The sequence below is a fragment of the Papaver somniferum genome, chromosome 5 (genome assembly GCF_003573695.1).
Source record: "Papaver somniferum cultivar HN1 chromosome 5, ASM357369v1, whole genome shotgun sequence".
In the NCBI taxonomy this organism is placed as follows: Eukaryota; Viridiplantae; Streptophyta; class Magnoliopsida; order Ranunculales; family Papaveraceae; genus Papaver; species Papaver somniferum.
The window spans coordinates 178,343,525-178,360,320 of NC_039362.1; the positions used below are offsets into that span (position 1 = coordinate 178,343,525).

Below are 16,796 nucleotides of genomic sequence, written 5' to 3' on the forward strand. Positions count from 1 at the left end.
TTACATAAGGAAATGCTTGAGAGAGCAGGTAAAGCTTGAGAGAGTGAGAGTTGACTCCAATAGGTTTCGATCACTAATTATCACTCTCTGAAGCTTTTTTTCCTTAGGTAGTGTTAGGATTGTGGTTTTTCATGTTTACCACATGTACCCGGTGGATAAGGGCAGTTTATCATATTTGATATGGCGGATAATAAATGAAATGTGATGGATACAGAAGTTGCCGAACCTTCCCATGTCTCAAAATGAGTGTTTGAGAGTTCCAAAAACTGTATATTTGTTGTTAGTGGAAACCTCGATGTTATTGTCTTCAAGTTGGCAAGTAAAAATGGATGTGGATTAACGGATAAATAAACAAAATTTCCAAACATTTTCCACAGAAAAGTAACTGTAAGGCTGCGTAATTTCTTTCTTAGTTAGTCATAAGCTCAGCTCTACAATGAACTATGAAAAGTGCAGAAAGAAAAAAACCTAAATAAAGCAGCTAGCAGTTGGTCATGATGGACCTTACCCTTACTTACACTTACAAGTTACGGCAGTCTTACAGGAAAATCCAAGTTTTTGAGTTGATCTGCAGACAAGGATTTTATTAACAGTGATTTAGTGGCATTGTTGAGTGACAATTTCCTTATGCGCATTTCTTTGAAGAACTCTAATGCTTTTGTAACATTACCTCCCTCAAAATGACCCTTTTCAAGATGACCCTTAATAATGGTACCATACGTAGTGGCATCAGGTGTGCACCCTTTATTTTTCATTTCATTGATCAGTTTTTCCGCTTCGACAAACATCCCTTTTTTGCACATACCATTGATCATAGTGGTATATGTTACAACGTCCGCAACTAATCCTTTGTCGGGGATTTCAGAAAACAATTGTCTCGCCTCCTCAATGTTTCCAGCTTTGCACAACCCATTCACAAGTGCATTATATGTAACTATGTTAGGAGATACCCCGTAAGATCGCATCTCAGTGAATAAGCTCAGTGCCATTCTAACTTTTCCAGCCTTGCATAGTCCATCTATTAGTGTACTATAGGTGACTTGGTTGGGTTTTAATCCCTTGTTTTGCATTTTCTTGAACAATTGATTAGCTTCATCCAACCCAGACCTCTTGCGGTATCCATTGATCAACATAGTGAAGCTGCAAACATCTTGTTTCACACCTTTGTCCTCCATCAAATCAAACAATTCGTGTGCTTCCTCTAGCTTACCGGTCAAACACAGACCATATATTATGGATATATAAGTACATATATCAGGTTCTTTGCGCAACTTAAGCATCATATCAAATATCTTGGAAGCTTCTTCCATCCTCCCCTCTCTACTACCCATACGAATCGGTGTTGACTCAGTTCTGAACCCCGTGTCAACTCAGTGGTTTGTTCAGCTGATAATGTTCCACCACCACTACCCAAAGAGGTGTGGTTAAATCTGAGTCTAGTCTGTACTACTCTACCACTAGACAATATAGACCACCACCACCGCCGGTGCCAAGTGCATGCTATCGAGTTATGAGCTGATGACCGCGTTTTAAAACACAGGGTAATCTTTGCTGTTGGTTTTTGTGTTTTTGGAATCTCTGTCTTCAGTAAAATCCAAAATATTGAGTGTTACAATGAGATGATGACCGGTCCACAAAAATAACAAGACAATGAGGACAATGTCTTTTCAGGAGAATTCAATTCAAAGCTCAGGAAAAGAGGAAAGGCTACGCGTGGGAATCATTTTCCAAGGACCAAATATTTAAAACCATTGACTTTGCGTCGACCACCGGAGACCTTGGTTAAGTGAAAGTCCGGAACAAGTGAAAATTGAAAGTAATCCGGTGGTGCATCAAATGTCGGAGGTTAATTGTTATTTCTCTTGGCCAGCGAAAAATGGAAAAGGTCTTTTTCTCCTCCGATCGAACACTTAACTTTATTCAGGTCAGTTGTTCGGTTGTTATAATGTGCAGCATTTTTAGAAGAAATTAAAAATACTTCTTCTTTGTCAAAAAAAAAATTTTTTTTTTTTTTTTTTAAAATCTGATGTTGTTGTTGGCTTACAGCTAAAGGGGTATATTAGATATTTTGAATAAAGAATTAGGGTGTCTACTAGCTATAAATAGTTAGAGAGAAGGCATCAGATAAGAATATAGGCCGCATGTTGTTTCCTCATCAGGGCAACTTGTAAGGTTGTGGTAATTTCCTTTCTACAAATTCTAGAACTGATTTTTGGTTTTAGTTTAGACAATGTGAGTAGTGACTTCAGTTCTGGGGTTGAAATTCTTCTGTCAAAACTTTTTACCTTGTTGAATCCAATTCAATCCCAGGGTGAAATCGCATGCAGAGGTGTGTAGGTACATGGTGAAATAGAACAGCAGTCAATCATGTATGTTTCGGTAGTATAGTTGAAGGATTGCAACTCATAGTAAGTTGTACACACATGCAGGTGTCTGTTCTTTCCTCAACAGGGTAAGGTTTTAAATAGAGAATTGAAAACTAACCGTTCATTCTCCATGGTTTGGATACTAATTTACATTCTAGAACTGAGATTAGTTTTGGATTATGTGTATTAGTATGCACACACATGGAGTAGTGACTTCTATTTTGGTGTTGAAATTCTTCTGTCAAAACTTTCCCTTTGTTGAATTCAATCCTACAGTGATATTTCAGTGTTTTATTGTCTTATTTAGAGATGCAGAAGTAGATAGTGAAATGGAACCGCAGTCATCATGTGGTCACTGCTCAATAGTAGTTCATAATATTGATTCAAGAAATGCGCTTCCATTTCTCGGCCATTCTCTGATGCCCCTGTAATTATAAGGTGTTGATGCCGCTGAGAAAAGAATAATGGCCTATGGAAATGTTGAGAAAACTTCTGTACAAAATCTGGTTCAATTGTAAGACATTGTCTTTTTCTTTTTCCAGCTCCTTTATTACGTTGCCAGTGCTTTTGTGGCCTACCGTCTGAGCAGCCACCAGCTGATATTGTCACTTTTGCAGCTTGTATGTTGTGCTTTTGTGACCTGCCGTCTAAGCGGTTTCAGCTAATGATATTTCACTTTTGTAGGTTCTATTCTTGCAGCAAAATATAAAGATTATTAGAAAAGAAAACAAGAATTCCATCTGAAACATTCGGAATTACTTTTCCAAACAAAGAAATTCAACTTACTTTATACCTTATCAAACAGTGAGTCATTAGCTCCTCTTATCAACTTGGTACATGGTTAATATAAGAAACTATAATATAGGTTCATTATTTTTCACCCATTAAGTTTGATCTATAAGATTAAGTTCCAATCCCGAACTCTACGTAAGAAAAAGCTTGAGAGAGTGAGAGTTGATGATTCAATTTAAACTAGATAGAATCTGTTAAGGATACAGTGATCCTCACTCATTCAAAGCAGTAACTTGTATCCTTCTAAGCTATAGCTGTCATATTATATCGACATTCTAATGTCTGTCAATCTTGTATTTTTGGTATACAATCTTGCAATATCTTCTGTAATAATAGTCGTATACGGCTCTTTATATTGAATGAGAATCCACAATATCAAGTGTGGAACATTTCACCAAAACATCTTGTCCTAGCTTGGTATCGAGTCTAAAGATCCAAAACTCACGCTTCTTTTCTTTCACCATGGCTGAAACTTCAACACTTCATCAAATACACATCAACCATCTGATCAGTGTCAAACTCAATGACAACAAGTATCTCCTATGGGTGACACAATTCAAACATCTTCTCAAAGGTTACAAATTACAAGGTTTTGTTGATGGTACAATGGAAAAACCAGCAAAAACCATACCTGCTACTGAAGAAGGTGCACAACCAACTCCTAATCCTGCTTATGCAAAATATGAGGAACAAGACCAAATACTCTTAGGGTGGATTATTTCCTATTTATCTGAAGGTGTATTAGGTCGAGTTGCAGGTCTCTCAACATCACAAGCTATGTGGGAAGCCCTTCAAAGGAGATATGCACCAAAAACCAAAGCTCATCAAATGAACCTGAAAAGACAACTACACAGTCTTCGCAAAGGTAACAGCTCAATGCAAGATTTTTTCTCGAAAACTAAGAAACTTTTTGATGCACTTGCAGCATCTGGAAAACCTCTCTCTGAAGAAGATATGCAGGAATCAATTCTAGCTGGACTAGATCAGGCTTATGACTCCATTGTCACAGCCTTAAGCACTGTAGACAAGATCGACATGGATACTTTTCAAGCTCATCTGCTTTCATTTGATCTCCGTCTTGAACAAAATTTAGCCGTATTGCAACAACCGCTAGCCAATGTTGCTGCCTCATGAAACTCCAGATCATTTCAGAAGCAAGATCAAAGGAGATATCCAAACAATCGTCCACAAAATCAATCCAACCGTCATCCTAGAAACATGTATCAAGGTGAAGGTCCTTGTGAGATATGCAAACGCAAGAATCATGATGCTCGATTCTGCTGGTTTCGTAACAAAGTGGACAACAACAACAAACAGCCAGCTGCATACTTGGCTCTCCCTGGTGGTCCTGCTGATAACAACTGGGTGACTGATACAGGTGCAACTCATCACCTAACTGCAAATCTCAACAATCTCAACATTCGGCATGAGTACGATGGCACTGAACAAGTGCACATAGGAAATGGTGAGGCTTTCCATGTCGAAAATATTGGTAATGCTTCCTTTTCTCATAATAACAGATCCTTTCAGTTAAACAATATTCTCCATGTCCCTCAAATAAAGACCAATTTACTTTCAGTCTCTAAATTCTGTAAAGATAATAACGTTTTCTTTGAATTCTATGCAACTTCTTTTGTTGTGAAGGAAATCCAGTCGGGGACAACCCTGTTGCAAGGCAGACTTAAGAATGGGCTCTATGTCTTTGATGTTGTTCGAGAGATTCAACATACAACACCAGCTGCCCTACTATCCAATACAGTCCCTCTATGGCATCAAAGATTGGGTCACCCAATGCTTCACACTGTTTTTAGGATGATTAAAAATCTTTCCCTTCCTGTTTCAAATAAGAAGTTTGATTATTGTCACTCTTGTCATATGAGCAAGAGTCATAAACTTTCATTTCCTACTAGTAGTACAACTATTGATGAACCGTTGAGTTTAATTGTTGCTGATTTATGGGTTTCACCACATGTCTCAAAAGATGGTTTTAGATATTATCTTCTTCTTCTAGATGTTTACTCACACTATACTTGGATTTATCCACTAGTTAGAAAATTAGATGCCTTTCCCATCTTTATTCAATTCAAAAAGCTGATAGAAAATCAAACAGATCATAAACTCAAGGTTTTTCAATCTGACAATGGTGGAGATTTTAGGAAGTTTACTTCTTTCCTTAATAATTCTGGTGTTATACATAGATTTTCGTGTCCTCACACATCTTCTCAAAATGTCATTGTTGAAAGACGCATTAGACATATCACTGAGTCCGTATTAGCTCTCTTGTTTCATTCCTCCATGCCAAAATCATACTGGGTAGAATCTTTCTCAACTGCATGTTATCTTATTAACAAACTACCTGCATCCCAACATGAAGCTAAATCTCCACTCCAACTCCTATACAACAAAAAACCTGACTGCTCCTTTCTAAAGGTCTTTGGTTGTCTATGTTACCCATGCCTTCGCCCATATGTCTCTAATAAGCTTGAACCAAGATCATTACCGTGTGTATTCATTGGTTACAGTGGCGCGCACAAAGGATATCCGTGTTTACATGTACCTACAAAAAGGTTGTATATCTCTCGACACGTCAAGTTCGTAGAAACAAGCTTCCCATTTGCTGCCAAGCAACATGTATGTTTCACTAAACCCATTTCCAGGCCATCCACAAAAATATTTGCATCACCCACTTTTTCTAATTCATCTCATGAGAATATTGTTTCTCAACCATCCTCTCCTCTGCCACATATTCCACTAATGTCGCCTGGTATGGATATTTTGCAGTCAACTTTAAACACAGCAGCACCAGAATCTACTACATCAATCCCTTCTGCAGAGGCAACCACTTCAGCAACATCAAAACCATCTATGTTGCAGTCGGCTCCATTAGCTCCACCAGCTCCACCTCCACCACCTACACATCATCATATGATCATTAGAGCTAGACATGGTATCAAAAAACCAGTCAACAAGCTTTGTCTTACATCAACAAAGTATCCACTTGCAGAGGTATCACTCACCACTCCATCGTCTTATACAGAAGCATCGAAAAATCCAATATGGATACCTCCCATGGATGATGAGATTAATGCTCATATTCGTAATGGTACGTGGAGCTATGTACCACATGAACCATGGATGAATTTGATTGGCTCGAAATGGGTTTTTAAGGTTAAACAGAAAGCAGATGGTACAATTGATAGACCAAAATCTCGACTAGTAGCTAAAGGCTTCAATCAAATAGAAGGTTTTGATTATGATGAAACCTTCATTCTTGTGATTAAACCTAGCACTATCAGACTTGTCTTGTCCATTGCTGTGGCAAATGGTTGGTCCTTGCGACAATTAGATGTTCAGAATGCTTTCCTGCATGGTGTTCTGACAGAAGATGTTTATATGAAGCAGCCAGTTGGTTTTATTCATCCTGACTTTCCAACTCACGTTTGCAAGTTGAACAAGTCAATCTACGGCCTCAAGCAAGATCCACGCACTTGGTTTTCAAGGCTTAGCACGTACCTAGTTGAGCTGGGTTTCAAAGGATCTGTTGTAGACAATTCACTATTTATCAAGAAGAATTCAAATGGAGTAATTTATGTCTTAATATATGTTGATGACATTATCATCACAGGTTCCAATTCTTCTCTTATTACAAACCTAATATCTGCTCTGAATTATTTTTTTGCAATCAAAGATTTAGGTGACCTCAGCTACTTCTTGGGGATAAAAGTTATTAAGCAAAAAGATTCAGTTTTGTTGAGTCAACAAAAATACATCACTGATCTGCTTAAACGGACCAAGATGGATGCTGCAAAACCAGTTGCTACTCCCTTGGTTGTGAACACTAAAATCAGAAGATTGGGTACGCAAAGATTTGAGGATCCAACGCTTTATAGAAGTGTCTGTGGAGCATTGCAGTATCTACATCTCACTTGGCCTGATATTGCTGTCGCAGTAAACAAAGTGTGTCAGTTCATGCAAGACCCTTACATCGAGCATTGGGAGATAATCAAACGCATACTCAGGTATCTCAAACACACAGTTCAACATGGTTTGGTTTTGCGAAAATCTTCAGATATAAGTCTTCATGCCTACTCTGACTCTGATTGGGATGGAAGTCTCGATGATCGCCGATCCACTAGTGGATACTGCATCTATTTTGGCAACAATCTTGTATCTTGGAGCGCAAGGAAACAGAAAACTGTTTCCAAGTCGAGCACTAAAGCAGAATATAGAGGCATAGCCATAGCAACTTCTGAACTAATATGGCTTCAATCTTTGCTAAAAGAACTTGGTGTTGAAGTAAGAGCTCCGTCAATCTGGTGTGACAATTTAGGGGCTACATATCTCACTGCCAATCCAGTTTTTCATTCTCGTATGAAGCGCATAGAAATTGACTATCACTTTGTGCGTGAAAGAGTAGCAAACAAGCAGCTTCTGGTACGATTCATCTCGACTAAAGACCAAGTTGTTGACATCTTCACTAAGGGTTTGTCAGTACCAAGGTTTCTTTATCTCAGGAACAAGTTGAACATTCAACAACTCATGTTCAACTTGAGGGAGGATATTAAGGATAACTATCCTCACTCATTCAAAGCAGTAACTACAGTTGTATCCTTCTAAGCTATAACTGTCATATTATGTCGACATTCTAATGTCTGTCAATCTTGTATTTTTGGTATACAATCTTACAATATCTTCTGTAATAATAGCCGTATACGACTCTTTAAATTGAATGAGAATCCACAGTATCAAGTGTGGAACATTTCACCAAAACATCTTGTCCTAGCTGAATCATAGACAACTATAAGTTGTTTTTTTTATTTTAGAAGTCCAAGAAGAGTTCTGATTTCGACTATTGAAGTTTTTTCCATTATGTAGTTTCTGGGTTGTGATTCTTTTATATTTACCATATATCCAATGGATAAGGACAGTTTATTATGTTTGACACGGTGGATAGTAAATGAAATGTGATGGATATAGAAGTTGTTGAACCTCCCTATGCGAGTGTTTGAGATTTCAAAAAGATGTATATTACTTGTTAGTGGAAACCTCAATGTCACTGTCTTCAAGTTGGTAAGTAAAAATGAATGTGGATTAACGGGTAAATAAATAAAATTTCCAAACATTCCACAGAAAAATAACTGTAAGGTTGCGTAATTTCTTTACTAATAAGTGATAGGCTCAGCTCTACAGTGAACTATGACTAGTGCAGAAATAATAAAATCCAAATAAAGCAGCTAGCAATTGGCCATCATGATTTGTTGAACTGCAGGAAAATCCAAGTTACAGTAATCTTACAGGAAAATCCAAGTTTTTGAGTTGAACTGCAGAGAAAAGGATTCGTTCATCAGCTGGAAAGTTCCCAAATTATATAAAAGGAAAACAAAATTAGAGTGCGCCAGCCGGGAATCGAACCCGGGTCTGTACCGTGGCAAGGTACTATTCTACCAATAGATCACTGGTGCTTATTGATATAAAAAATCAAACGCACCTAATCGTCTGACAACCAGGAATGCATGTGTGCAGAAACGCAGAAAGAATAAGGCAGCTGTAACCCTGAGAATATTTTCGAGCAAGATCTGTTTGAATTCGCCAACAGTGTCTAACTTAAAGGCTTAAAGCATAGAAGATGAATATGCATATTTGTTTTTCATAAAGACACTTTAAATACTACACGACGTGTACCCTATCTCGATTTTTAAAGAAACAAGATGTTTTTTCAGAGAACATGCTCACCGTTATGGTCGGAGTTGTGTGTCTCAATACACATATATGAGTCACACATGGGATAGTTAAGGATAGTCCCACATGAAAGAAGACAAGTTCCATATATCGATATATAAGCAAGGCAATCTCCCTACATAGCACCGAGGCCTTTTAGATTAAAACCTCACACTTAACCCTCAAGGTGGTCAAGTAGGGACAGTATCAATGCTATGTGACCGTGTCCGGAGAGGGTATGGCGGTCCGCAGGAGTCCTACCGTTATAATACGACACTTGTCGAAATTGGCCAAGGGAAATGCCCACATGGGGGTGCCTAACGTGGCTTATCAAAGCAACCTTGCTCATTCTTTGTTCGACGCGTATGAAAACACTTGCCACTAATCTCGAGACATTTACTTCTTTTTCTTTCTTGGTTCCCTGTGCCTAATTCTTTAAACACTTCCTCTCATTGTTATCTATCTTCCATCCCATTTTTCCTTTCACTTCACTTATTCTCACCAGCTAGAATCATCATCAAACAAGAACAAGAAACAACAACAATGGAAAAAGCCATGTCAATAGACATAAACAAGAACAGCTACAGCGACGAACTCGAATGGCTAAAACAAACAAAAGTTGGAGATTTGATATCTGATCATCATCTTCAAAACAAGAACAAGAGATTAGTAGAAGTACCATATACAGCAACGTTAGCTCACACCATGAATGCGCTTGTAGCTAATAATGTTGTGGCTGTACCTATAGCTGCACCACCTGGTCACTGGATCGGTGCTGGTGGTTCTATGATCCTAGAATCTGATAAACATACTGGTGTTGTTAGGAAACATTATATTGGTATGCTTACCATGTTTGATATATTAGCTCATTTGGCTGAAGACCCAATTGATGTAGTCGGTACTAACGGTGACGGCGGCGGCGGTTTTGATATGGATGAACGGATGTCAGTTCCGGTATCTTCTATCATTGGTCACAGTTTGGAAGGTCTTAGTTTATGGACTCTAAATCCTCACACCAGGTACAATCCTAATCATTTCTTTAAATTCTTAAGTATAGAATTTGACCCCACATTAGTTAAGCGTTTCTTCATATATATATATAGCGGTATTTTGGTAAAAAGTCACTAAAACCCTGAGAGTAGGTGTATTAATTGATATCAATCACCTGGGTTTAAAAAATCGTTTAACACTTGGATTTAGGTGTTTTAATTATCTTATTGGGATTTTGCTTTCTCTTATTAGCTTTATGTTTTGTGCATGATGTAGCCTTTTAGATTGTATGGAAGTATTCAGCAAAGGCATACACCGGGCATTGATACCACTTGACAGCCACATGGATAATGTACTAGGAGTAGAACTTGCAGAAAACTCATCTAGTTATCGGATGCTTACTCAAATGGATGTTTTAAGTTTTTTAAAGTCGCATGGATCTAAGCTGAAAAATGTCATTTCTCACACTGTCGGAGAATTGGGAGCTGTCATGGAACAAGTTTTTGCGGTAACGAATCGTACAAAAGTTATCGACGCTATAAAATGTATGAGGACTGGAGGATTGCACGCTGTTCCGATCATTGAAGCTTTTGATGCGACAGATGAAGATCACAAGCAACTCATAAATGTAAGTTTCGTGTCAGGTTGATTTCGCCTTGATTACAGTTGTAATCGAGGATGCTGATTGTTGGATGTGTTTATTCTATTTATGTTGTAGGGGAAAGGAAGAAAGATTGTAGGCACATTCTCTGCAACCGATCTCAAGGGATGTCCAATTGATTTGCTTCAGTCTTGGATGTCTATTGATGTTCTCGAATTTACTAATAGAGTATCAACAGGCCCCGCTAATAATGGTGTTGGGGATGAATCGACAGCATCAACATCAAGAACGCTTGTAACATGTTACGCAGAGTCGAGCCTTGGTGAAGTAATTGACAAAGCTGTCACAGGACATGTTCATCGTATATGGGTTGTGGACAGACAAGGACTGCTAGATGGGATTGTCGCTTTAACAGATGTACTTCGAGTTATAAGAATCTCGTTATTGTCTGGTGTTTGATACAGAAGACACTCATCTTTTGCTTGTGAGACGTACGCCATCGAGCTAACCTAGCTAGTTTGCTGTTTTTGGTACATTTAGTAGCAAGTGTGTTATGTTTGTGACGTTATTGTAGACCGCTTGTGACTTGAGATACGTAACTGTAAGTTTAATCAGTTAAATCCCCTTTTTGCTTTCTTTATGTCACTACAAAACAGAAGGCCTCTTGGGACGGTCAAAAAAGCGTCCCAAGAGTCCTATTGGGACGCGGTTTTAGTACCGGCCCCTCATCCACCGTCGCTAATACTACTTGGGACGGTTTAACCTTCTAGGGACGGTTCTGACTGGCCGTCACCAATATTTCTAGTGACGGTTTCTATTAGCCGTCACTAATATTTCTAGGGACGGTTTCGAAACCGCAGATAAAACAGGTTAAAACCGTCCCAAGTGCATCATAATAGGGATGGTTTAACAAAACGGTCCCCGGTATAAATCGAAACAGTAGGGACGGTTAAGAAACCGTTCCTAATATTTGAATATTACCAAAACCCCCATTCATGTTTTAATTGGCAGAATGCCATCCCCTCATGCATATTAGATGCCATACATCATAAAATCAGAGACAACTAGGATTAGAATGCTATACATCCACAAAACAGAGAATCGGAGACGGATACATAGAAGAATTTGTTGTATAGATTCTCAAAAACCAAGTTATTTGTTTACAAAAGAGACCCACCCATTCTCAAAAACAAGTTGTTCCCAAAAAACAAGCAAAAATTTAGATTTTCATATACTCTCTACAGTAAATAGTGTCTGTGTATCATCTGTTAACTACAATTTGGGTGCTATTTTTCTTCAACAACAAATGTAATAATCTACCGTAGCGGATTAGAACCCTTCCTGCACCTTTGCTGTCACATATTCTCCAAAAAACAGAATTTGTTGTAAACAACATCATCAATCTACTCAATACATCATCTTCTTAGTCAACAATCTAAGTTTAGTCTCATTCATCTTCTTGCAGTGTCCTATTTTCAAATATTAAAGTTCTGAATGTGTCATGTCCTGATGTTCACCTCATCTATTTTGATATTTTTTATATAGATAGATTAAAATCTTGCTAACGGAATTGGTTCAGGTCTTCCTATTATGCGGGGTACTTCTGGGGTGTCATGCGGGGTACTTATTTCAGAAATAAATGGTCCATGATTCTATGGTGAAATACCTGTCATGCCAAACTGTGTCATACTTCTGAGTCTATATGAAATACTGCCAAAAAAAGAGTGAATGATGTGATACCTCGAGTCCTTCATTGTTATGGTTTGGTGGTAATGCCGCAACTTGAGCCTCCAATTCTGCAACCCTTTATTTGATGATGATGACTCGCCCCAAAACTGTTTCGGCTTCACAGTGCTGCCAAAGCAACGAACCCGACCACGTCTATCTGGTCCCATTACAGCCGCAAATGCATCATTTCTACCACCTAAAACGACTCCAGATCCAGGTTGGCTAGCCTAGTTGTGTATTTCCACCATTCGACCCTTGAAGTAAATCAATCTCAAAAGTTAGGACAATTCGAATTACAAATACAAAAAACAGATGACTCGAAAGAAAACTCAAAAGTATAAAGGTATACATATAGTTCAGCAGCAACAAGATCCATCACTTCTGGTCTGATGTTTTCCTTTTCTTTGTTTTGGTCCTTCGAAATACTCCATGACGTTCAGGAAATCTTTCTGTTTCGGCTAGCATCTGTAAAATGAAATTTAGTGTTGTTGGTTGCATTTGTATATAACATACGAAACACCCTCACCAAGATCAAACTGAACAGAAGATTTACCTCTTTTGCATATTCCATATGAGGCTTGGAGCCACCAGTGTGTTGAGTTCTTTGTTCGGACCTATTTTCTTTATTCTTAGCTGCCAACTCCTGTTTTAAAACAACATAATAATAACAAACGATGCTTGCTGTGAGTTAGGGAACCAGGTCAAAACGAGTCTGACAACCAAGACGATACAGAAAGCACCATAGTATAGTGTCATACAGACTAAAGGTTATAAAGATGATACAGAACCCTAACAGACTACAGGAAAAATACGTACTTCATTTTTCTCGGTACTCCACGTTTTAACTAATGGCCCCCACTGACTTTCTACAACACCTTCGGGTCCGTATCGAAGATTTTGAGCTTCACTTCTTGTTGCATAAAACCCTAATGATTTCATTGTGTGTTTGAGTTCCCTCTAGTATTCATTGAGCCTACTCCTGATGGGAACATCAAGTTGCTGGGGGTAGTCAAATACGTTCTGTCATTAAACACAAAAACAACACAATTGTTAGGAAATTAATGGCTCCATCAATAAATTTGATGCAAACTTCAACAGAATGAAACCAATTAGATGAAACCAATAAATGTCAACTTTAACTACTGTCCTGAATTATTACCAAATAATTTGAAGGGCATTGAACTTCACCTTTATATCATCCATAACTCTCTGAATCCGATGAGGCGGCATATACTTCCAACTGGATACGGACAATGGCAGCATGTGACCATCTCTAGATAGTTTACCAATATAATAAGCTAAATTTGATCGGTGCTCCCCAGAAGACTGACGGTGAAGTTTTCCACTGATAGCGTCTCTCCCTCTTCGATTTCTTGTAGGAAAGACAACTCTCCTTTCCCTCGCACCCTCTTTCCAGTTGTCCCTTCTTGATCAGTCATCCTACAAACATTTACCAAATAGAAATAGAGACATAAAGGGAACCAATGATGTTAGTACAGAAAACAACTGATTTACTAAATAAAACTCATCAAACAATATCACAAATAATAAGCACAAATAAAGGTTCAAATCATGTACAGATCTAGTTCGCAAATAAAAAAATCCTAAGTTACAAATATCTAGTTTAATCAACATCGATTCAATTGTTCAGGTCAACACTATCACCATCATCTTCACTATCACTATCACCATCACTACCATCATCTTCATCTGTATCCCCATCTACGTAATCTTCATCTTCTGATTCTTCCTTGTCCCCACCATTACCTTTATAAGTTAACAACAATCGACGATTATGAGCATGTAAGCCAGAGAATGATCCTGGGATGAAATGAACCTAATCGCTAACACCAGAGATATGCACCTGGCGCAACACACCTTAATTTAGTGAGTACTTTGATAGAAATAAAATAAATTAAGTACAGGCTAGATATGAAGACAGATGTAGTACATTGGACAGGGATATAGTACACTAGATAGAGAATAGTTCAGGGAGCACAAAGCAACCAAATCTAACCAGTGACGATCACATAAGGCATCAAGAACCCCCTTCATCCACACCATTTCTAGCTAACTTTTCTATAAATTTTGAAAGTTGTCACCTAAACAACTACCAAATGCCAAACTCCAACCCAGCACATCCTAATTGTTTACAATGAGGTCTGAGAAAAACAAAATAAACTGAAAGCTACAGATTAATCACGAGTAATCTTGCAATCATAGGAAAAGTTTTGGAAAACAGATGCAATTCTAGCACAAAAAGAGGTACATGACCTGCTACTAACAGATGATGGAAGCTAAAAATAACAACTGAATATACGGAAATTGAAGGAAAATATTGTGCTCAACATATAGCCTCACACACAAACAAATCTGAATCCCCAAGTGATGCAGGACTGTATATACTAACAATAACAACTTTCAAAATTGAAGAATAAACCTGGTTAGACTCTATAGTGCAAAATGTTTGTTAGTCAGGGTATTACTCGGATGATTGTGCAATCATAAAGCAGAAATAGAAGCATCAGTAACAAAACAATTGCCCTAAGGATACCTGAGGAATTGGTTTGCTAAACATTTTTAGGGCACTAACACAAATCAATGTAAATAAGATGTGATTTAAGTTATTTGTATACATTTCTAGGGCACTATAAGAGAGATTTTCATATCAGTAGTACTAATTTGTTGAAGGAATTCTGATTTCCATTTGTGAATTTAAGAACTTACCTGAATTCAAACCCAAAATAGACGGAGATAGGGAGAGTGTGCTCTTGTAATTGTGATTCTGATTTGAAAACCCTAACATCGAAAACCACAAACAACAACGAGATTTTCAAAACATAACCTGCAAACCCTAAAATCAAATCAACGAGATATGCTAGCACGAACGAATTTACCTGAGATTTAGCTTCAGATCGAGAGATTTAAGTCACAGGGGAAGTTTTTCAGCAGAATAGGAAGAAGGTGAAATCGAGAGATTTAATTCACAGGGGAAGTTTTTCTTCGACGATATAACCAAAGTAAAAAATGGGGAATGTTTTATTGTGTATTGGGTGTAAGATAGTTATATTACTGACGGCATAATGCCATCCCTTGAATGAATCTAACTACTGGGGACGGAAGAAGAAATTCATCCCTAATAATTGGGATGGTTTTTTTGCCAGCCGTCCAAAATACACACACTAGGGACGGCTAAGTTGGAGTGTCCCAACTGCTCCTTTCTAGGGACGGTTTTTTGAGAAGTGGCCGTCCCTAGAACCCTTCTTTTTTGTAGTGTGTATTTGGGATTAGAGTTTCATGGTTAAAAAAAACCTAAGAACAGAAGAGTTTTTCGGATTTGGAGTGAGTTGATTTCCCGAACCCGGGTTTGTCCGTGGCAGGGTACTATTCTGCCACTAGACCACCGGTGCTTGCGGATTTCCATAGTCTTCTTGAGGGTTGTAGAGTGAGAATTCTCTCTCGAAAGTGAGGTCATGGGCTGCAGAGTGGGAGTTTCTCGAAATGAAGGAGTTCAGTCTTCTCAAGGTTGAGGGCTGTGGAGTGAGTGTCTCAAAATGAAGGAGTTCTCACTTAAAAATGAAGGAGCTTAATCAAATTAGGTACTATTATGGTTGGTGGAGAGGTCCGCGTTTACCCAAACTCTTTCGGACATTCATTTAAATAAAGAGGGAGGATCGGGAGACAGTGTTAGAGATCCGGAAGAAAAACAAGGTGGAAATAAAGCGTCGTCGAGCAGCAAATCGTTTATAGTCCAAACAATCGACTTTATGGGTTTACGAAGGTGCTTATTTCACTTGTTCAAACAATAGACAGAGAGATGCAAACATATGTGAAAGAATTATATGTGAAAGAATTGATAGAGCCTTAATCTCGTACCAGTGGATTCAGAATTTCCCAGAAACTAAGGTAACTCACTTACCTAGAGTGGGCTCAGATCACACCCCTATACTTTTAGACTCTCAACCCGGAAAAAAATAAACTACAAAAGCCATTCAGGTGTATTAGATCTTGGTTAACGCACCCAACATTATCTTCAGTAATTTCGGCGTCTTGGAAACTCCACTCAGATAGACATTTCAATATTGATTTATATTCGAAACTTAAACTTCTTTCCTCGGATCTAGCTCACTGGAACTCAGAGGTCTTTGAAAATATTCACAAGAATATAAAAACTCTAAATAATTAAATAGAGAGTATTCATAGAGCTGGTAATTTCGCTTCCAACTTAAAAAAATTTTAAAGGAGCTTCAAGCTGAGCTGGAAAATGGTACGAAATAAAAAATGATTACTATCACCAGATTTCGAGGGATAAATTTTGTAGTGAATACGATCAAAACACTGAATACTTCCATGCAACAGCTTCAAATATGAAAAGGATCAATTCTATCAATTCTCTTAAAGAACCTTCGGGCCTTTGGTTATCTGATAGAGACCAGATTTACTCCCTTCTTGTCGATCATTTATCTCAGATCAGTACCTCTCAAATAAGCAATTATGATATTGATATCTCAAACATAATTGAACCTTGCATCTCTGAAAAAGAAAACTCCTCTCTCTGTGAAATTCCTTCAAAAGAAGAAATCCGGGCTACAATTTCTAAC

The 16,796-nt window shown here is 38.1% G+C and overlaps 2 protein-coding genes across 2 annotated transcripts; one reads left to right on the plus strand and one right to left on the minus strand.

Annotated features, from left to right (window-relative positions):
• Positions 1-527: 527 nt before the first annotated feature.
• On the minus strand, positions 528-1,331 carry LOC113280189 (putative pentatricopeptide repeat-containing protein At1g12700, mitochondrial). Its single transcript, XM_026528843.1, has one exon. It carries the CDS (start codon positions 1,329-1,331, stop codon positions 528-530), a length of 804 nt encoding a protein of 267 aa, XP_026384628.1.
• Positions 1,332-9,312: 7,981 nt separating this feature from the next.
• On the plus strand, positions 9,313-11,101 carry LOC113278234 (SNF1-related protein kinase regulatory subunit gamma-like PV42a). Its single transcript, XM_026527130.1, has 3 exons — positions 9,313-9,895; positions 10,143-10,494; positions 10,585-11,101. The coding sequence occupies exons 1-3, from the start codon at positions 9,420-9,422 to the stop codon at positions 10,924-10,926; spliced, it is 1,170 nt and encodes a 389-aa protein (XP_026382915.1). The 5' UTR covers positions 9,313-9,419; the 3' UTR covers positions 10,927-11,101.
• Positions 11,102-16,796: the final 5,695 nt, after the last annotated feature.

Coding starts and splice junctions, on each gene's coding strand:
- LOC113280189 (XM_026528843.1), bottom strand. CDS start 1,331: ATGGGTAGTAGAGAGGGGAGGATGGAAGAAGCTTCCAAGATATTTGAT.
- LOC113278234 (XM_026527130.1), top strand. CDS start 9,420: ATGGAAAAAGCCATGTCAATAGACATAAACAAGAACAGCTACAGCGAC. Junction 9,896..10,142: donor ACTCTAAATCCTCACACCAG/GTACAATCCTAA, acceptor TGCATGATGTAG/CCTTTTAGATTGTATGGAAG. Junction 10,495..10,584: donor ATCACAAGCAACTCATAAAT/GTAAGTTTCGTG, acceptor TTTATGTTGTAG/GGGAAAGGAAGAAAGATTGT.